Source organism: Sphaeramia orbicularis, chromosome 12 (assembly GCF_902148855.1).
Source record: "Sphaeramia orbicularis chromosome 12, fSphaOr1.1, whole genome shotgun sequence".
Taxonomy (NCBI): Eukaryota; Metazoa; Chordata; class Actinopteri; order Kurtiformes; family Apogonidae; genus Sphaeramia; species Sphaeramia orbicularis.
In genome coordinates, this window is record NC_043968.1 from 33,955,089 (window position 1) to 33,977,487 (window position 22,399).

A 22,399-nucleotide genomic window follows, 5' to 3' on the forward strand; every position below is an offset into this window, starting at 1 on the left:
CAGTCTTTATGGACACTCCAGCTATTTTTGAAATCTCCTTTGGTGTGACGAGTGCATTCAGCAAATCACACACTCTTTGACGTTTGCTTTCCTGATTACTCATGTGGGCAAAAGTTTCTGAAAAGGTATGGATAATAGTGTTAGGTATGATTATGACATCAATATATGTTTGGTTTCAAAACAATTGACGTAGTGCCTGCTGAGAAAAAACAACTAAATGTTCATTGTAAATTTTGCTTCCCCACCCTGTATATCCCACCCACTGACAGGTCCCATAGTAATGAGATGATCAGTATTATTAAAACATTGATTATTAGTGCTCAGAATGTGATGGCTGATTGGTGTACATGTTTCTGTTTTGGAGATATCTGCAGCCAGACCCTCTTGCTGTTTTGTGGAGGTTCCAGGCTGATGTGAATTACTAGCAACAATTTAACACTAGAGGGAGCTGTTGTGTAAAACAAAAACAAAATCTTGGTCACAGTTAAAAAGGCTTCAGTTGATGTGCATGGAGCAAGAGAGAGTGAGTGGAACACTGGGATAAAGTGTGCATTCCTTGCGTTTGTGTGTGGATGTTTCTTGAATTATGAGCCAAGAGGAGTGAAACAGCCAAGGGCCTTGCCTAAATATGACATGATTTGATCAGTACACATTCACATCTGGCAGTAAACAAAGGCAGACGCCCGCCCTGAGTACACAAGGGAATGCATGAATGCACTCGGATTTTCCTTCTCCAATCTCTCTCTGATATACACACACACACACCTCTCTGAGTTGTAGCATCTCCTTGTCTTTCTGCTCCAGCAGACCCTCCAGCTGGTGGATCGTCATCTCTGCATCAGCTAATCGTCTCGTTCGCTCATGGTCCTCCTCTGTTGCTCGTGATGACAGGCCTTTACTCTGCAACATTTCCAGCAACTTCTTGATAGACTCATCCCTTTTAATAAGAAACAAGATTAAAGAAAATTCATAGCTGCTGTTCAGATACATTCTGATATTCTGGCAGTTTTAAGTCTGCCACTCTCAAAATTAAGACTTTTTAAGACTTTTTAAAGGCCAGAGACAAGAGATTTCCCATGTGACTCAAACGTCTTTATTTCCATTGTTTCCAATATCATCCTGAGACCCAGTAAGTAAAAGTGTTGCCTTTTTTATATTAAATAACTGCCTTGATTGGAAACAGCATGATGCAAGAGTTTTTTTCAGATACATTTTTTTTATAGAATGTCCGTTGCTGTGGACAGTGATTTGTTTTTTTTTAGGTAAAGGTGTGAAACTCTTGTCCACCACAGAGGACAAAAATGCATTGCTGGGTCTCAAGAGGATATGAAAAGATCTGTCATAATCATAATTACAACCTTAGATTCACTTTATTGTATTTTCCATTTTCTCCTATAGAAACAGATCTTGAGACATGAAAACTTATAAATCATGTGACTGCTGATTTCTCTCTGTTTACCTGGCAGTCAGAGTGTGTTTCTGTGTATCTATCCTCAGCTCCATCTCTTCGACAGTCTTCCTCAGGAGAAAGAGCTCTTTGACCTGCCGCTCATACTCGCCATGGAGGCGCAGGAAGTTCTCTTCTGTCATTTCCTGAGGGGGGATGGCCTGGTTTCCAAGGCGACCAGACTCTGAGTAGTCAGACTGGAAGAGTTGGTTGAGATCACGTTGGATTCGGAGCTCATCCTGTAAAGCCTGGATGGTGCACTGAAAATGCTGGTGGGACAGAGAGAAATGTCTTTCAGTGTTTTTTCTTTTTTTTATATAATATACCAAGATGCATGATAGTTTAGGGATGATTCTACACAGTGAACAACTGAGCGCCTGAGTCAGATGGACTGAGGCAGCATATGTGCATTTTCATCTTTAGGAGCGTGTTATTAAAGTGTGTTGACAGGTTAGTACGACAACCATCATGGCTGAAGAAGACATGAGATGACTACTCCTGAGACAGACAAAAGAAGACTTAATGTTTACAGCGTTTGTGTTATGTCACTATGATGTTCCTACGGGTTCCTGAAAATGCGTCACACATAACCTGGACAGCCAGGTCATCACCAAGCGAGTCATAGAGTATGTCCAGGGATAAACATTACACAGGTAGTAAAGTGCTGACAGTGAGAAAAACAGAGTGGAGAAAAAAGGCTAATAGGTTACAAAAGATGCTACAGCTCTCCTGGAGGGACCATTATCTACACTGACAAGTGGGGATTAACAAAACATGGAAGAAATGGACAAATAAGGACACAAAGACAAAGAAAAGAGAAGTGAGAGAGGTAGCTGTTAGTGACAAATGTAAGGCCCCTCAGTGACATACAAAACAAACTGGATGAAAAGTAATTAGATAATGTCAAAGCAACTGCCTCTTATGATGCTCTGTTTTATGTTGCACGACAGCCTGGGCAGTGTGTCTTCTCTCCTGATTTGACTCATCTTGTTGTGTTCACTCTGACTTTCTATTAACAAACATGTACATGTACAAAATGTTGCAGTGAAACATTTAAATGACAATCGTTGTTTTGTCACTTTCTGTTATTGTATCACAGGTTGTGTTTATATGAGTGGGTTATTTGTCTGCTGACTCATACGATAGCTCCAAACACACAGATGGGCTGAAGGCTGATGCTGACATTTCTGTCTTTTTCCTGAAGAATAAAGATTTGTAGAGACGACAGACAGACAGATAGGCCAGCAGACAGACAGAGTGATAAAGGGCACCCTCCTTGAGCACCCTCAAGGGGGCCTTCGTACTAACAATGATTCAGTACAAACCTGTACAAAGAAAATGTACAGTACATCATATAAAACACGAGCTTTGAGTGGTGTTAACATGCTTAGTTTATTAATTTGGGCCAATTTTGGTCTCACCTTGTATAATGTGATTTTTTGTAACTTGTCATCATAAACAAAATCAATAAAAGATAATAAATGGAATGCAACATATACAATAATCAAAAAAAAAGAAAGAAAGAAAGAAAATCAAGTCACTGCAAATAACGTAATGAAATAATAATCTGGACATCAGACAGAAACGCTGGATGAATTGGGTACCAATCATCTAATTGGATGCTGGAAAAGATGAGTCAGGAACCCATTTGTTTAATGACCACATCAGCTGAAAGCCCTATATAGTATGTGTACATACTGCAGATGCACATTCAACTTTTCTTTTTCCTTAAGCTAAACTTGTCTGAATAACATCACCTGTCAATTTTTGAAAACTAAAAGTGAAATAATTATATTGTAATTCTATTTTCTAATGTTTCAAGGTTTTATTTTTTAACACTTCATTTTTATTTCCTTCTGAATGTTCCATTTATTTATGTAAAGCACATTGAATTTTCTTCTTGTGTTTAATGCATTATATAAATAAACAGCTCCTGAAGATAAATGGGCTGATGTGTGTGTTTTAGTGGTAGTAAAGTGCATAACAGTGGAAGAATAGAAATATGGACATTACAGCCAAATGAGCATCCATAAACAAGTGAAATGACAGTACCATTCAGCTGACGCTTCATTCAATTCCCTTTTTTGTATTTCATTTTATTTTTCTTATGTGTAATGTCTGTTTCTTCCACTATTACTGCTCATTTAACCTGTTCCTTCCCAGCCAATTTGTGTTCATTTTCACCAACATACCATACCAAGTTCCAAAGCCCATAACTGAAGAACTGCAGGCCACAATGACACCTTATTTGAAAAATAATAACCTCTAATTTCAGAAAACTTCCTTTTTTAGTATGTGGCTGGAATACAAGCTGAACTACAAACATCAGTCCCAAACATCAGTCCGTAGCTTCGATCACCATCCAGGCGATTCTTTCATTAATTGTGTTTCGGTGCTCAGGAATACTATAAGATAATTTTAGTGATTCAGTTGCAGAGAAGCTAAGCTAAGCTTTCAAGGTATGGTATGCCTATACTGACAAAAGTTTTATTGCCGAAAGTAATGTATTTAATATTATATGGCGACTGGATCACCAGCGATCTGGTGGGAATGGAAAGGTTAAGTCATTATATTTTCTTTCTTTCTTAACTTTTATTTACTCTTTATTTGTATAGATTAGTGTTGATTAGTATCATAGATTATTGCCACAACCCACAACATCTACAGCCTTGGTTAATTTGTGATAATGCTAATGTGATGATGAATCTGTATTTGCCACCCTTCATGCTGCCTTACAGTTATTCACTATAAGAGTATATATATATATATATATATATATATATATATATATATATATATATATATATATATATATATATATATATATATATATATATATATATATATATATATATATATATATGTATGTATGTATGTATGTATATCATAATGTGTCTTAAACAAGTGCACATTCAGAACTGCATGCATTACTGTATAATGTAATCTGTCAGGCTAACACACCCACCCACACACAAAGCATTAAAAGTATGTCAGAGTTGGAGAAAATAATGGCGCCACATACAAACAGCTTGTGAAGAGAAATGCAAATCATTGTGCTTCTGTATGAAGTCAAGCACATACAGTATGAACACACAGACACACTACTTCAAAGGTTACACATAAAGAATTCAGAGTGCGAGTGCACACACACACACACACACACATACACACACACACACACAGCTGGAATGTGGAGCTGAGAAATGCCAGACCACAAGAGGGAAAGAGGGAGAGACGGAAAACAGGGCGTGAAATATAAAAGGAAACAAAATGAAAGGAACAAAAACAAATACGGTGATAAGGAGGACAGAGAGGGGAGAAGAAAAGTCTGTTAATTGCATCTCACAGAAAAAAGGAGAGAGAAGAGGAGAAAGAAGTAGAGAGTGGACCAGAATAGAAGTTGTGTTTTTCTTCTCTGTTTCTGCTGAGTCGGCTCTGGTACTTCCACCTCTGACCCTGTCAAACACTTCCTAATTCCACAGAGGACTGGAGGGTCAGCCATTGAAAACAGAAACATAAACACATACATGTATCCAGAAACATACACACTTGTACACACTCACATTTCACACAGTCTCATTAACAGTTCAACTAACCAACACAGCATGTTCTGTTAAAGCCCAAGATGTGTAAACAACTTATCCATCATTAAAAAACAGTCAAATGATCATTTCTGATTGGTTTTCTGTTCATTACAATATTAACGCTTTATTAAATACACCTGATAAAGTGTGTGTAAGTGTGAGGAGAAACACACATGGAAACCCATCCCTTCAAATACAGTAACAGACAAACTCATCATTCTGGCTGATACGAACAAGTGATGACAGGAAATTAACTTATTGTTGAATTTTTCAATACATCAAAACCTGTGAGATTGAAATGTTCTGGAGTATTTGTGATGATGACAAGAAAATTTATGAAGGAGAGGGAAAACTCATTATTGTACATTAGAACTGGGCGGCCTCATGAATTTAGATGGTAATCAATCCTAATTTATGATATGATGTGCTCATCAGAGGGATTGCACAGTTTATGTCATTAAATAAATAAATATCTGTTAAAACTTTCCTACTCAGCTAATCATTTTAAAAGGCCCAAGTACCAGTGTAATGACAGTATTTTACAGTGTTGCATTGTGGGTTGTCTGTAGCCTTAATGTTACTAGGCTATCATGTTCATTAGGTCTGTTTATAGTGATTCATCAGTATGTTCAGTTAGGATGATTTAACTTGCAGAATTTCCATAATGTGTTATTTTCTCACTGTTTAAGAAATAACAATGAATTATTAATAATTATGAAGATGACTACAAACAGTGAATTACATAAAGTTTAATATATAAGTCTAATTTATTTTCACTGAATGAAATCATCTTTGGCTCACTAAGACACCCAGATGAGGCTGCAGTCCGTGTAATTAATGGTTATACATGTATGTACAGTTGGGACATTGTGTTTACGTCATTAACGAGAAGATTTGTTTTTTCAGCTATTAGGATATAAAAAATAATAGTCAAATAGCAGCAACAACAAAAAAGCCATTACGCATCAGCCCAAACCTTCAAAAAATTCTGGAAAAGGAAAACAATAATGGATTGGATTTATCTATATTTTTAGATTAGATTAGATATAACTTTATTGATCCTTTGGGCAGAGCTCTCAGGAAAAACCAGATACACACACAGGAAATACTACAAGAAAATAGCAAAATAATAACTCTAAAAAAGAAAACAGTATTAAAAAAACAGGCAATTGCACATTGTAAAGTACTAGGAGAAACTACATGTAACAAGGTGGTAAAAGTAAAGTAATAATAATAATATATAGCGCTATTCTAGGCACTCAAAACTTTAGATCCATAATTGATTGATTCCAGTCACACACTGGTGGTGGTAAGCTACACCTGTAGCATCATCCCATGGTCCTTTGTCAGGATCACTCAGTCCTGCTGTATACATAATGACAGTGTCCATCAAACTCACTAAAAGACTGCACAATGTGGCAGGCACGGAAAGTAGACAATCCACACCAACAAACATTTATAAACCAGTGTGAGCGACTTGCCCAAGGACACAACGCAACATGAAGGGGACGGAGGAGGATTGGAACCACCAACCTTCTGGTTATTGGACTACCTGCTGTACCTCCTTAGCCACAGCCACGACAACAGAGACCCAAATGTGTTAGTTACCTCTGCCAAGTGTAACGGCACAAGGTTATAATAGTTTTGGATTTTTCATTATAGTTTAGTTTTATTTAGTTTTAACTTTTTCTTCTCTAATTCAGTTAGTTTTAATTAGTTTTTAGAGCAAGTTTGCTAGTTTTTATTAGTTTTCATTTTTTCTAAATGCTTAGTTTTAGTTTAGTTTTAGTATTAATTTTAGTTTTGTTGTATCTTTTATCTTCTTCACTGTCGTATTCAAATAAATCCCATACAGGACTCTGCTTTCTCCTAACTTTAGTCTCCATGTTGCCAGGTAGAGTAGGGACGAGAAACCGATTATAAACGACAAGTGACGAGAAGTGATGGACAATGAAGTACCCTATGGTGCTGCTAGCTAAAATCGCTTTCGTATCAATCCAACATTGACAAAGACAAAAGCTAAGGGAATTTTTATCCATAATTTTTATACGTTTTAGTTAGTTTTGTAAGCACACAATACAGTTTCAGTTAGTTATCATTTTTTTCTTTTAATTATAGTTATTTATTTCAGTTAACAAAAATGTTTTTTCAATTCTAGTTTTCATCATTTCGTTAGTTTTCGTTAAAGATAATAACCTTGTAACAGCAGAGGTTATGTTTTCATCGGGGTTTGCCTGTCTTTCTGTCTGTCTTTGTTAGTAAGATAACTAAAAAAGTTATGGACAGATTTTCATGAAATGTTTATACTGGCACAAGGAACAAATGATTAAATTTTGGTGGTGTTGGGGGGTGGGGACTGATCTGCCTCAGTGGAGGTCTGCGCTCTCCAAGTGCTTTTCTAGTTGGGTTTGTAATAAGCATACATTTTATAGGAGGTTGGAAAGTATGTGACTCAGGTTGTTCTACCTTAAAGGATTGTCATATAAACATAATCATATGACTGTTTGTCAGAATCACTCATTGACAGACAGACAGATAGGTAGGTAGGTAGACAGACAGACAGACAGACAGACAGACAGACAGACAGGTAGGCAGGCAGGCAGGCAGGCAGGCAGACAGACAGACAGACAGACAGATAGATAGACAGATAGATAGATAATTAATTTTATTGTCTGTTCCAAGTAAAAACTGAAATTTCTCTTTTGTCACAGCTGTGAGACAAAGTTTAAAAACCACACTCAGGCCTTACAAACACCCCCACACATCAAAAACACAGTACAGCAGATAAAAACAAGTAAACCCATAAACCCATAAAATAACTAAAAACATGAAAAACATAGTGCAGTCTATTTTGTTTTGTTAAGAGCAGCTATTGCAGAGGGGATGACAGATTTTTTTATAGACGTTTTTCCTGGCCAGTAAGGTTCTGTAGTGTCTGTCTGATGGGAGCAGCATGAAGGAGTAGTGGAAGGGATGGGAGGGGTCCTCAGTGATGAGGGTGGCTTTTCTCATCTATACAGTTCACACAGAGGGGGGGGCACACAATAAATATCACAACATTCCCTACATTCCACTGTAGTATTAGGTCAAGACCTTGAATTGAAGATGGGAAATTTGGACCTTTACATTATGCACTGCCAAAATCTAAATCTTACAAAGTGTATTTTTCTCATTTCTGGTCAAAATATCTCATCACACTTAAAATAAGACATAATCACCTAAAGAGTAACTTGTAAGTGAGATATAAGAACTTATTTTTAGACAACAGATCTTAAAAATCTTATTTCAAGAAATCTAACCGAGATAATTTTTACATGTTCCATTGGCAGATTTTTTTTTTGCTTAATTCAATTTTTTTTGCTTATATTTTGAATATATTGCTTATATTTTGACTAGAAATGAGAAAAATACACTTGGTAAGATTTTGATTTTTGCAGTGTGTCTTCTTCATCACATTCCAAAGATTCTCAGTGGGGTTCAGGTCTGGACCCTGTGGTGGAAAAAAGTGTCTCATGCTCCGTGAACCACTATTTCACAAATTGCAAGAACCCAATAATCCCTGTCATTGTCTAGTCTTCATGCACCTAGAAAACTGATGGTTCACATAGAAATGAGAAGCTACTCACTGTAATAATTATTCAATGGAGGGATCTTTTCTATTTGCTTAGTTAAATCCAGGTGGTCACATATTTCGGCCAGGCTCTGTATCTTATATTGGTTTGCAATTTACTGTGAGTATCTTCTGAAAGTAGAAACATGAATGCAGTGAAACATGAACTGAGTGATTTATAAGACTGTGTATAAGGAAGACGACAGTGATCAATACACTGTTTGACTCTGTGATGCCTCAACATATCATTTATAGAGGATCCAGTAAGTATCTGATGACTTTGTGGTCTGCTTTAATTTAATTTTGCTGTTTTGGTAGTGTGTTCGGATATCCTATTATCAAACACCTGAGAGGTGTTTATTCAACACCTCTCTTTTGGATGGTAAGACACAAATCTTCATGTGTAGAAGCTGCAATCTTTTTTGCAAGAAAAGGACCAAAAATATTTGCAGACAAAAAACAAAAATAAGGAGAGAAAAAAACACCTAAAGAGAAAACACAGCAGTGTTCATAATTCCAAAGAGAAACGAAAATCCGTGTGAATATGGTTCCCTCTACTCATCATCCCCTCTAGGCCAGTGCTCATCTGTCGTTCAATATTAACCATCTCTCTGATATTACTCCTCCATCTCATCCCTCATTTACTCTGCATGCTGTGGGTGACTCATGCTTCCCCCATCGTAAACACACTGTGACAGAAGTACACGTAAACACACACTAGGACATACATGCATATGCTGAATCCTACATGTGGAGATGCATACACGTGCGGCAGACAACATTATGTTGGAGGCAGTGGTCATACTGTGTGTGTGTGTGTGTGTGTGTGTGTTTGTGTGCGTTTGTGTATGTGAGTGGGTAATGACCGTGAGCAGTTTGAAAGCATCGCCCACTCAGGCATCAGACAACAGGCAGATTAGCACACACTCTTGTGTCTTTCACTGTGGATAAAGGTTGCAGATGAAGAAAATAACAAGAAAGAGGATGAACAAAAAACATGTGATACAAGTACAAGACAAGCTTTGATTTTGAAAAGATGGAGAGGAAAACCAAGGAAGAAAATAGGAATGATTGAAACTTGTTTACATGTGTTAAAACAAAATAGGAAGAGAAGAGGAAGCATGAATGAAAGACAGAAGAATAATGAATAAAATGAGTGAAGGAAAATAGATGTAAAAGAGGAGAAGGAAGAAGAGAGAGTGGAATGCTGACCTTAATCAGTCACTTTGTGATGTAACATCAGGGTCAGTGGTGGGTTTAGAGGAGAGGAGAGGAGAGGAGAGGGGAGGGGAGGGGAGGGGAGGGGAGGGGAGGGGAGGAGAGGAGACGAGAGGAGACAAGAGGTGGTCGTAGCTGTTACAGCATATGACTGACAGACGGATTTCTGAAAGGCAAAGTAAGGAAAAAATGAAAAGCAGAAGAAGAAAAGGGGAGTGACTGCGCTGCAATTCTGTTCATTCCAGACCAACTCTTCCCAAACTCAGTCCTTATAAGGACAGACATGGCTACCACAGGCCCCCACACAGGCTGAGAAAGAGAAAGTGCACAAAGTCTGAGAGGGAGAGAGAAACCTCACAAAATCACAGCCTTTTATGAAAACAGGGGAAAGTGACTCTCGCTTTCCTTACAGTTTCAAATGTCTTCGTCTCTTTCTTTCCACTGTAAAACACTGAATACTGGGCCTTTAGAAAAAACACAGCAGAAAAAGTGCCAGTTTTTCCTCTGTACACTGAAGTCAAGCCTTTATGAGTAAAGAAATCTCCACTCCTTTCCTCTCTGTTACTTCCCCTCCTCTGGCATTCCTGTCCTCCTGCTCTCCCTCCTTCCTTCTCCATCTCCCTGAGCCCATCTGCTTTTCCTCCCCTGCCATTCCTCCCTGCATTTACCTTATTTCTCTTCCCCTCCATCGCTCTGCTCTCTCGTTCTCACCTATCTCTCCATCCTGACTAAATAAACACACAGGTTTGCAGACCATCTGTTACTGATGAGCATTCATGTGTGAAAAACGCAGGCAAAACACACCCAACAAACACATTTATAGTTGCAAAAAATACACAGTTTTATAGGTTTGTTTCAGTTTATAGCAAGTTAAGAGCTGAAAGATAGATAAAGTGCAACTCGGACACATCAATGTGCATATGGTGTTATCACTTGAGCACATGCTGAGGTATACACGAGAAAAAATGAGTCATAGGTCGATGAACAGTGGATGGAAAGAGTCGCAGACTGCAGGCAGGAGAAGGACAGAGACGAGGCAGGCGGAGATCATCGTCATATTGTTTTTGTGTGTGTGTGTGTGTGTATCAAAGACAAGCTGAAATAATGATGTTTTAAAACTTTGCTGAGCCTACAAGCTGTCATTTCCACGACTGTCCTGAATCACACTCACATTCATAGTCAGCAGATCCTGTTCAACTTTGAGTAAAACCACAACTTCAAGGGTTTACACTGATATTAGTCTGGCTGTATACTGACGCCAATCATGTAGTTGAGATGAGAGAAGATAACTCTTTATTATGGGATATCTGCAGTTTTGAGGAAGCCATGTTTAGGAGTTTAAAGATATTTTTCAAGACATCTTTGATCAAATTCAAGACATTATATTAATAATAATAACAGTACAACAGGTGTCGTAGTTATTGCCTGGAACCAGTCTTAACTATGTTAAAATCCAACTAACGTTCCATTTAACCATTAATGACTGTTGGTGGCTCCACTCATTCCATCTCCACTACAATAAAACGCTAAACACTAATTTCACATTTGACTTTTTTTTTTTTTTTTCAAAAATTTCCAAAGCAAATACAGAATTAACATTTATTGGTCAATTTTTAAGACATGAGTGCCAGATTTTAGGATTTATTGTCAATTTTAAGGATCTGCTGTCACCCTGCATTAGTCCTATAACAGGGAAACTTGCAGTGTTTATTGTTTACGTAACTAATTATTTGACTGTTTGCTTATTTTCATATTCAACAAATTCTCTTGTGAGGTGACCCTGTTGTGATTTGGGCTCTACAAATAAAACTGACTTGAATTGGACTGAATTACAGCAGCATAGGTATAAGGATTAAAAAAATATAAGAGTAATTTTTTAAAAAATTAGAAAAATATAAAAAAATATTTATAAATAAAGCAGCACTCAGTAGAAACAGTAATAACAAATAAGTACAGAAAACACAGGACTGTGCAAGTCTTAGTTAAACATTCGGTTTTTTGGTTCAGTGCATTTATAACAATCACACATATGTATTTCTCAGTCTCTGTATTAAGATCCAATCGGGATATATGTGAAGTATGTACAGCAGGAAAAACACAAGTTTCAGGGAAAAAACAGCTTCACTAAACCAAAATATTTTGTGTGACCTCCCTTTGCACTTAACATGTCTTTAACCCTTTTGTTCAGACAATGAAATGTATTGCATTCATTTTCTGATGTTCTAAACCAGGTTTTATTCAACACGTCAAATGTTTCTGTTTGCGCTGTTCCTTGTCATAGGGTCAGGGGTCACACTAAACAGTAATTTTAATCTTTAGAACCCATTTATTTCAGCTTTTTGTCTTTTAAGGCTGTGCACATACAGTATTTCCTGTATTTTCTTGTTGTATCTGAAGAAAAGAGAACGTGAAACGAACATTTCAACCCTGCAGAAACTGTAAATCTATAGGTGGTCTCAGACTTTTGCATAGAACTGTATTTGTAAAACAGCAATTCACAATGCACCTCAGCATTGTTTGATTTGGAACATTTTTTGCTTTTGTGGGACATTTATTCAGCCTGTTTGCTGGTTGAGGACTATGGAGGCTGGCTGGTGAAGACAAACATTTTTTAAGTGTTTTGGGTGGAAATTCAAGATGGCCATATCAGAATACAGAGTTCCTAAAGAGTGATGTCTAATGGGCTCTATGCACAGCCCCACTACTTCCTGAACTCTGTTTCCTGTCTGTCATTATTGGACACACTGATTAATCCAGGTGTGCCCACTACTACTTGTTGTGACTACTGATTAATTGGGCACATCTTGATTAATCACTGTGTCCAATAATGACAGACAGGAAATAAAGGACCCACCTGAAGTTCAGGAAGTAGTGGGGCTGTGCATAGAGTCCATTGTGATAAGATGGATGACCTGCAGGGTGGAGATGCAGGAGAATATTATCAGTAAATTCAAGTAAAAAACAAACTTTTCTTATCATTTAGGAGTACGCTGCATGAAACATAGACATGGGGAGTTCATTTCTAAATTACCAAAGATCCCAAGGTTATACTAGTCCTGGGTGAATAAGGTCTTTTCTTCAATCAAAGTGATTTGAACTCTTTGTATGCTGCATCTGATTCTCTTACAAACAAACTAAAGACAACAAAGTGCTGCTTTAACGAATTTGCCAACTTCGTCATCTTATACAAACTAATGTAACGGTTCTTTTGAGACCAAACACTCAAAGATAATACTGAAGTGAATAGTTCCATCTCATGTTGAGTACGATGAGTTGTTGACTCATTTAATTAAAGGGCAGAGGACAGAAAGCAGAGCTGGAGATTGGTTGAGATCTGCGGTTGAGGACCGTGACTCCTGAGGAATGCAGAGAATATTTGCAGAATCCCCATCAGTGTTTGTGTATGCACATTCAGCTTTTTCTGTTGGACTCTCCATACGTTCTCCTCCTCCTGGATCGACTGTACCTCCCATCACAAAGATCAGTATGAAACCTCCAGGCATTCTTTTCATTTATCCTTAATGTCCTACCTTTCTTCCTCCTCTCTCCCTCCTTTTCCCTTCCTTCCTTTCTTCTGTGTTTCCATCCTTCTCCTCCCACCATCCTCTTTATTGCCCATTTCTCTCCCGTCATGTCAACATCCATCAGTCTTTTCATTTCTCTACATTTCATCTGCTTCTCAGCCCAATTCGTCCACGCCGTCCATTCATCTACCCTACTTTCCTCCCTCCTCTTGGCATTCTTCCCGAGCTTTCCAATTTGATCTATCTTCCTGACCTGCTCTCCTGATTTCCTCCTTCCTTCTCTCTTCGTTTTACACATCTTTACATCACAATCCATCTTCGGGATTCATTCTTCTCCATCCACCTCTCTTTCGTTCAGGTCTAGGTTGGTATGGATTGCAGGGGGAAGCATTTTTTGCAGCCAGCTGGCACAGAAACTCTTGCTGGCAACATTTTTTTTCTGTACAGTAAATGGAAATCTCGCACAGGAAACAATTGGCACTGTTCATTTCTATTGGATTCCAACTAATCTGAACCCTTGAGAACAAAGCTCGACGCCAGCAGTGAGTAATAAAATTACAAGAAGCTCCATTAAATTCAGGTGTAATAGCATTAAGTCCAGAGTAGTGATGATAATACTGTGCTACGTAAGCACATAAATCAATCCAGTGAGCCTCTGCAGTGTATTTACATTAAAATACATATGATAGGTTTAATCTATTTTATCTTTATTGTTATCTTCTATCATTTATCTTATTTTAGCTCTGTGATTCATTCTGGATGCAATCTGCAGCTTAAGTGAATTAAATACTGTTGTGTGTTTAACTTGTTTCCAAATGTTCAATCATTTCTGCTTTAGAAGGTGAAACGATCTGACTTCTGGTGGCACCATCCAGTTACACATTAACCTGAAGGCTTGATTTGCTGCCATGTTCATATAGTGGAAAATACTCTCAACTGCCAGTCTGTGTCTGGCTTTCTCACTTTTTCCAACTTTTATGCTGTAAGCCAAAGACAAAAAAAAAAAAATGTGCGCAAATAATAAGGTTAACAGAAGAAGAGAGGGGAAGAGACGATCTCATCCCAACCTCATCCTGCAGGCAGAGTTGTCGAGGTGTAACGGGCACTGTGTTCACCTGCCTGTTTGGATTAACCTCCTCCCTCACACAAATGCACAGCTGACAGCCACCAGACGTTTTGCCTGCTGGCTACTACAAGGTCTCACATTTTAATCCTGCACCAAAAACTAAAACTAACCTCCAGGCTGAGATGACCCTGGTCTACACTGTGTTGACAGTGTCAGCATCACAGACTTAATTTATCCCTGCACCAATATGATGCGATCTCATTGGATATTTGTCAGTGCAAAAAAAAAAACATTTATACACTTTGAAATCATACTAGAAAATGTTTCTCTTTCACTTGCACACACTTGGCAGGTTTCAATATAACTAAAATGCAAGTTTTAACCAAACTTCTGAGAAAATTAGGATACACTACTCATTAAGAGACAAAAATGTGTCTGTTAGATGTACTATTTCTCACAGTAGATGTTCTGTTCTAACAGTAGTTTGTCTTTTGAGTTACTGACCAAAAATCATGAAAACTAGAGTTAATACGCTAGACACGAGACATGCTATACATTATGGGACAGAGAAGTCCAGTGACAAAGCATGTGCAGTGAAATGCAGATGTGTACATGCATAAGTTTGATATGTCTTATGCCTTTTGAACATCTTCAAAACAAATGGTTATATGTTTTTAGTCATTTAATTCTTAACTCTTTCCATACCATAGTGTTTAACAGGGAGTTGCCAGGCAGCACCAGCTTTTTTGGTCATATCCACTAATCTTCGGAGGCCCACTGAAAATGTTGTGTTATTTATTTTATTTTATTTTACCTTTCTTTAACCAGAAAGTCCAATTGAGATTAGGAATCTCTTTTACAAGTGAGACCTGGCCAAGGTAGCAGCAATAAAAAGTCCAAAAAACATAAAACACATACATGATACACAATGAACAATAAAACACAATAATAACTATTCAACCATAATGGCATCAAGAAAAACAGTGACATTACTCCTTCACTGCATTCTCCATGATACTTCTAAAATCATAAATAGAAATGAATGTGTGTAGTTTTACAGTTTTTTGAAGATTATTCCACGACCATGGTTAGGAGTTTAAACACAAAAAAACCATTTTATTCTATCTTCCTTCGTTCATGAGATATAAACATCTGAATATTGATAATTTTCAGGAGAAAACAACATTTTGAGCAAAAAACTCAGAAAATTAAATTTTTTTTCAAAGATACTGATTTTCAAGATAAAACTGATTTCTTACTTACATTTTTGACTCTTTCTTATTTACAAACAGTAACACTGTATTCAAAATCACAAAATAAAATAACAATAACAACCACAATGACAATAAACAGTTGTAAGATATCCCAATATTCCACAAAATGTTAGGGGAAACCAAAGTCGGCATTTCCTAATTCAAAGTGAATGGCGCTGTATACGCTGCTATGGGATACCAGTGACTCGAGTTCGAAAACTTTACAACCGGTCCTTAATTTTTCCAGAAAAGGTCCTTTGTTTGTTCTTGGATTACGGAAAGTAATTCACTTGATCTGCAACAACTCTAAATACAGTACAACAGTGAAAACACGGATTGACGGAAAATCTTGTCATTGGCGGGGAAAGAGTTAAAATAGCAAGTGACTTAGATTTATTTTCTGTGCATACTTTTTTCACTGTGAGCAGATTTACATTTACAATGATTCATTCTGCTTCACAGCATTGTTAATCTGGAAAATACATTTGTGATAATTACCGATTGTATTAACATATCAGTGGCTTTACATGTTTAAAGATGTGCACATCTGCATACCAACAATGTGATGTGTTCAAGCATTTACATGTAAATGTAGCACCCAGTCATTAGTTTGATGGTTAATACTAGGTTTTACTACTTGTTGTATTGACATTGTTTAGTAATTTTTCATGCCACCAAGATTCCTTCTCTTCTCTGTTGATGTACTACAGTTTCACTCATAGACACACATCACCTATCCTGCATGGAAACTGTTAATAGAGGAGGAAGGTGCAAGGCCTCCAGGCTTGTAAAAACCAAGTTTGGACTTCCTGTTTAACTACACTAACACATACTAGTTGTACAGAAGATGTAGAAACACAGTACAATAACATACGTGAACTGTTGTCGAGCTGACAGATGTTATTATGTGTATTTTAACAAAAACATGAAGCTGACTGAGAGTTTTTGCATCACAAACCAAACCAAACCACTGGCCTGGATCTCACTGCCTTAAGCTGATTCAAACTCTTCCAAAGTTTGTCAAACAATGCTCTCTGTCACACAACTCAGATAGAGAGCATAACATAACTGTGTGGTTTGGACACTTGACTGTAGCAAATAGGAACAAGCTCAGAAGGGCTGTGAGGTCAGTAAAAAAGACAGTGGGCTGACAGCAAAAGACACAAGATGATCTTTACAGCATAGCCGTCCACAGGAAAGCCCTGTCAATTATTAATGACCACACGCATCCCCTCCACAGTGAGTCTGAGCTGCTCCCCTCAGGGCACCGCTGGAGAGTAATTCAGTCATGGAAAAGACTATATAAGGACTAATTCATCCCAAACGCAATCAAGACAGTCAATAAAGGTACGGTGAATTCAATTATAAGTAGAATGAACATATTAGAATATGAATTTATTGACTTTTCACAATTGTGAACTTCATATTTTAAGACGTATTTCTACTCTACGTAAATTCTTCGTATTCTTAATTCAGTTAAATATTAGTCTCCTTATTCGTCCACACATCCACACACACAGTTATTCACTAAATCTGATTTATTCACACTTACTCAGTTTTACCTCCTAATCACACACCAACTCCTCCATCTCTCCCAAGAAGAAAATCATTTTCTCTATATATACTTTTTGTTTGTTAATTTGTTTTGTTTTGCTTTTACTTTTTGTTTTTTACGTTTACACAAAAGATTTTTAATGCATAAAGGGAAAATGGAAATAGTAACAGCTGAATGGAAGCACATCTACAGACACAACACACACCTCTATTTCTAACCAGCACCTTTAGAATTCAGTTAAATAATTGAAAAGAATGAAAACCTTGGAGAAGTGAAAACACAATAGCCATCAGGTGCTCTGCTTTCTCTAGCATAATGTCTACCATCACGCTAGAACCTTACGATTACAATAAAAACTGAAAAATAATAAATAGCAGCAGGTACCGACTATAGTCCTGTAGCGCCCAATACATTTGGAACATACATGTACTTTGTATGTGATGAAATACTTTCACTACATGAACTGATTGCATTTGAACATACCAGGTATAAACTATTATGAACACTCAAGGCAACAGAATAATGCTGGTGGCACTGCCAAAAAAAAAGTACTTTGTAGTGCTTTTTAAAGTTTTACAAAATGATGTGGTATTTTGCATGACTGGATATTCATATATTTTCATTTTATCTCATTTAACTGGTTTTATTTGGTCAATTATTTTTGATCTAACTGTCTAGGTGTCTACAACACCTCACTCGATGATTGTTTTGTCTTGCTTTTCATTTTATTGAGCTGATTAAAAAAGTGAATTTTCCCTTTTGGATCAATAAAGTTCACCTGTGTCTGTATCTGTATACATAATTATTTGGAATTATTTTGATCACTGATAACTACTTTGAGTGATAAGAAAGAGAGAAGAGAGAGGGAAAAAAGAATAAATTATCTGCCTGTAGCTTCTCAAATTTACAGATTTTCTGGTTTCTTTCCTCTTCTTCTCAATAAACTGAATACCTTTGGTTTGTAGACCAAACAATACATCTGACAACATAATAATTAATAATTACAGTAATTAATAATAAATGTCAAAGGTTTGATTACTGAAGAGTGACAAATTTGATCCCACAGAATGCTGCAACATATGACGACGTCGGTATAAAATGAAACACTGTAAAAGCAAAACATACAAGTAAACAGATACTTTAACATTGCTTCAACAAGCAAAAAATTTAAAGAGTTTTTTTTTTTTTTAAGTTATTAATGAAAGGTAGACACAATTAAAAACACTCTATCACTTCTACTGCTAGACAACTACTTTGTTGCTTATTGCCGGTCTAGTGATAAATGAAAAATTCATGCAAGAAAATACACGGTGCAGTCAGTACTTTTACCTCCACAGAACAAACACAAGTATATATACTAACAAACTACAGGTCATTTATTTTTCATTGTTTTTCTCCCTCTTGTTCCTTCAGACACTCATGCTAAAGTTGGTCAACACTTTCACTAAAATCTTTACCATCCACATCATAAATTATTACAAAAACCAACTCATTAAAATGTGAAAATACCAGCTCATTCTTTCCCTTTGTCTTTCAAAGATACACACAAATACACACTGGTTTTGACGTCACACTGCTCGCCTGGAGTACAGTAGTTGATAGATTGCATCTAGCAGCCCAAGAAACAGACAGAGTGGTTATTGTTCAGCTGGTAGAATTCAGCACCAGGACAAACCATTCTCTTCTGAGCTGCATGGTTTTATTTAAACACGTTCATATGGAAACTGATTGGAAACAGTGAGTTGCTGAGTTGACACCTAGATTTTTATTAAATTAGTAATATCCATACTTGCACCCGTTGAAAATAAATGACTTTTTAGTTTAAGCTGCAACATCGGATGTGGGAAGATGTATAAAAAGGAGAGAAAAGGGCAAAAAGACAACAAAAAGAGTGCAGCGTTCCTTAGCATTCCAGGCATTCCTTCATCTCGTCCTGTTTTCTGTGCTTCTCTTTCTTTCTGCGTGAACATTGTACTTACCTGCTGTGATCAAAGAGGTGGAACCAATTGGGTGAACATGAACACGCACATACACCCAAATCCACACACTCAAAGCACAGCTAACAGACGCATGATAGTGCAGCAAAAGTGACAAAAGCAGACAAAAACAGTATCAGGCTGAACAGACACACATCGGTGTTAAAATCAATAGGTTTAGGTCAGACGCGGGTGTGTTCGATCTATTGAATGAAGCTCTGTGGCCGAGCTGCTCCACAGGCCCAGATGGAGAGTGGGGAGACAAAAAAACAGGGGTGGGCATGAAAGGCAGATGTCCCAAAAGTAGGAGTGAAATAGAGAGAGAGGCAGAGAGAGAAAGACAGAGACTGGAGAGAAGGAGATGGAGAGTGTGATGACAAGGAGGAGACGGTGTGGTGAGAGAAGATTAGTGGATGTGGGAGGCGGAAGCAGTGAAAGCAACTGGCAGAGGGAGGGAATTATCATTTAAAGCTTGGATGCAACTTACTGCAGATGAGCAAAAGGTCATAACAAACTCTCTTCAAAATAGTTATGTGCAACCACTCGCTTGGTTCAACAACATTCAGTGATGGAAAATAACTGCTTGGTACATTTACTCAAATACTGCACTACAATACAATTTAAAGGTAGCTATACGTTAAGTACTTTTCCTTGACTGCATCTCATATATTGTAGTTTTTTCTTCACTAGTTTCTTGATTTGTGATAACATTAATATAAATATTCAATTGTGGAGGATATATGTACAGGTGGACCTTTTTTTTGTTTTTGTTTTAACACATACACCCTCAAAATAGACCCCTAACACTGAATAACATGTGTAAAGTGACTAAAACAAATAAATATATTTCCAAAATGATTTTACTGAAGAAACTGTGTGACAAAATGTGACCAATTAAAGATTTCCTATTTTCTATTAGAGCTGCACAATATATCGTTTGAGCATCGTCCTTGCAATGCAGTACGTGCGCAATAGTCACATTGCAGGTCCTGCGATGTATGAGGCAAATGAACTCGATGTGTTCTCATTTAATATCAAACTGGGTACCTGATACACACTGTGCACAACGATCCACCAATCAAAATCATTCTTAATCAGTTTGCCGAAGCAGACCACACCCCTGCACAGGGAGTGAGTCGCTGGTAACAACATTTAAAAATCAGCAACGAACACTTGGTGCCAAAAGGAAAAGCAACGTCAGTTATCTGGAATTATTTCAGCTACAAGAAGGATGATATTGAAACATGTGTTCTGTGTCGACAGTGCCACACAACTAATTTGTTTGACCATTTACGTCGGCACTACACAGCTATTATATCCTCCTGAGTAGTTTTTCATATTGCAATATATATTGCAGGGTTAAAAAAATCACAATGTCAGTCTTTTTCAATATTGTGCAGCCCCATTTTCTATTAAGGCAATTATTGCGATGCGTGCATTCTGATAACACAGAGATGATGAAAACACTACTTGTTCCGCAAATCTCTGAGAACCTTCATTTATGGGTGCAGAAAATTCTCATTTCTTAAGCTAATTAAAGTTCAATACCATTCTTGTATTAGCTGGAAAATGTACTGTCACAAAACTGAATGCAGCCCTGTTTTCTCTGGTGTCAGGAAAGGATACGTTCTTTGACGTATGTGGTTCTCAGAGGATAGCAAAAATACATATACATATGTTGATGTTACAATGCACTGCTGTAGATTAAACTAGCAACAGTTTACAAAGTAGATCAACTAAAACATTTACAGCAGTCAAATGTAACACAAGCATCAATGTTGCACTGATATGAATCCAAAAACATCATATACAATAATAATACACTGACAGGGACTACATACGGTACAATGACTACTTTGACTTTTCATACTTCAAAATTGCAGTTCTTGATAGTCTCTAGCATCAGTGTGTATAAATCCATGATCACCTTTTACTACATTGCAACTGAAACAAAACTCCTTCACTGTGTTTTCAAGCTGTAGAAATTCTAGTCAATGAAAATGGATGGATGGATGGATGGATGGATGGATGGATGGACGGATTCTGTCAGATTCAACACAGGCATAATTCTGCTACTTTTCTCTGTGTCTTTTGTGGAATGAGGACTGCAAAAAGGATGGTATGTGTTTACCAATCCTGGTGTTTTTCCCCATGATTTTGGCTTCTGACACTTTAAGCAAGTGCATTTACTCATATACACTGTTGCCCATCAAGTTAGAATCAAATATTTTTACCTATTCTCATGAAATGATTGTGACAATGTCATTTATGTTTGATAGATAAAGTGCAACTGGGACTCAGTATGTAATCACTATACCTGGTTATAGTTGATTATTGATGTGTATAAATGGGAATAAATGGGAATACGTCTGAAAAACAAATTATTCCAACTTTATGGGCAACGGTGTACTTCTAATGTACTTTTAATTTACTTTTAATTAAGTAAAGTTGAACTTGTGCTTATTAATTCCTGAATTTTCTTTCATCATACCTAACTAGACACAACATTTCATTCATTAAATGATTTATTTTCCTAATCACTTAACCTTCAAGAGCGTCATGGGGGTGCTGGACCCTATCCCAGATGCCAGTGAACAAAGGTGGGATACACTCTGATTGTGTCGCCAGGTCATTGCTTTGATTTCTCTTGATTTGTTGAAACTACACTCACAGTCAATGAAAACTTTGAGACCATATTTTTCGACATAATTTTTATTTTGAAACCCTAAACTGGAATTTTTTCATATGAATCATTTGTTTAGGATATTGGCATACAGAAACAAAAATCTGAAGTTTCAAGAATAATTTCAAAACAAAAAACTTAAAAAAAGAAAATGGCACCTGCCAAGCACAAAGTCACAACAGTCAATACCGGGTATGTAGCGGTCCTGGTCGGGAGTTGTCACTCTCTCTCGCCCTGGACGTGGTCTATCGTCAACAGAGCCTGTGGTGTTGTGGCGTTCAACCAGGTTTCTGATTGTGGGTTGGGAACAGCCCATACGCCTGGCTATATCACTGTAGCTCAAACCGGCCTCCACCATACCCAGTGCCCGAAGACATTGTTCACGTGATAGACGTGGCATGATGCCGTTCACTGGACTAACAATGGTGGCCTTTTTTGGGCCTTTATATAGGCCTTCAAAACCAATCCTCAAATTGTGCAGAT

The 22,399-nt window shown here is 37.3% G+C and overlaps 1 protein-coding gene across 16 annotated transcripts in view; it reads right to left on the reverse strand.

The window, feature by feature from the left end:
- LOC115429445 (ELKS/Rab6-interacting/CAST family member 1-like) overlaps positions 1-22,399 on the reverse strand; it is a 153,496-nt gene that overhangs the window by 112,868 nt on the left and 18,229 nt on the right. For all 16 annotated transcript variants that reach the window (XR_003936786.1, XR_003936785.1, XR_003936784.1 and 13 more), the window contains 2 exons: positions 1,460-1,716; positions 766-937 (listed from right to left, as the gene is read on the reverse strand). Coding sequence is in view for 13 of the 16 variants with exons in the window: in XM_030148867.1 (XP_030004727.1) it covers positions 766-937; positions 1,460-1,716 (429 nt within the window). In the remaining 3 variants the exon portion in view is untranslated. The remainder of the gene's footprint in view (positions 1-765; positions 938-1,459; positions 1,717-22,399) is intronic.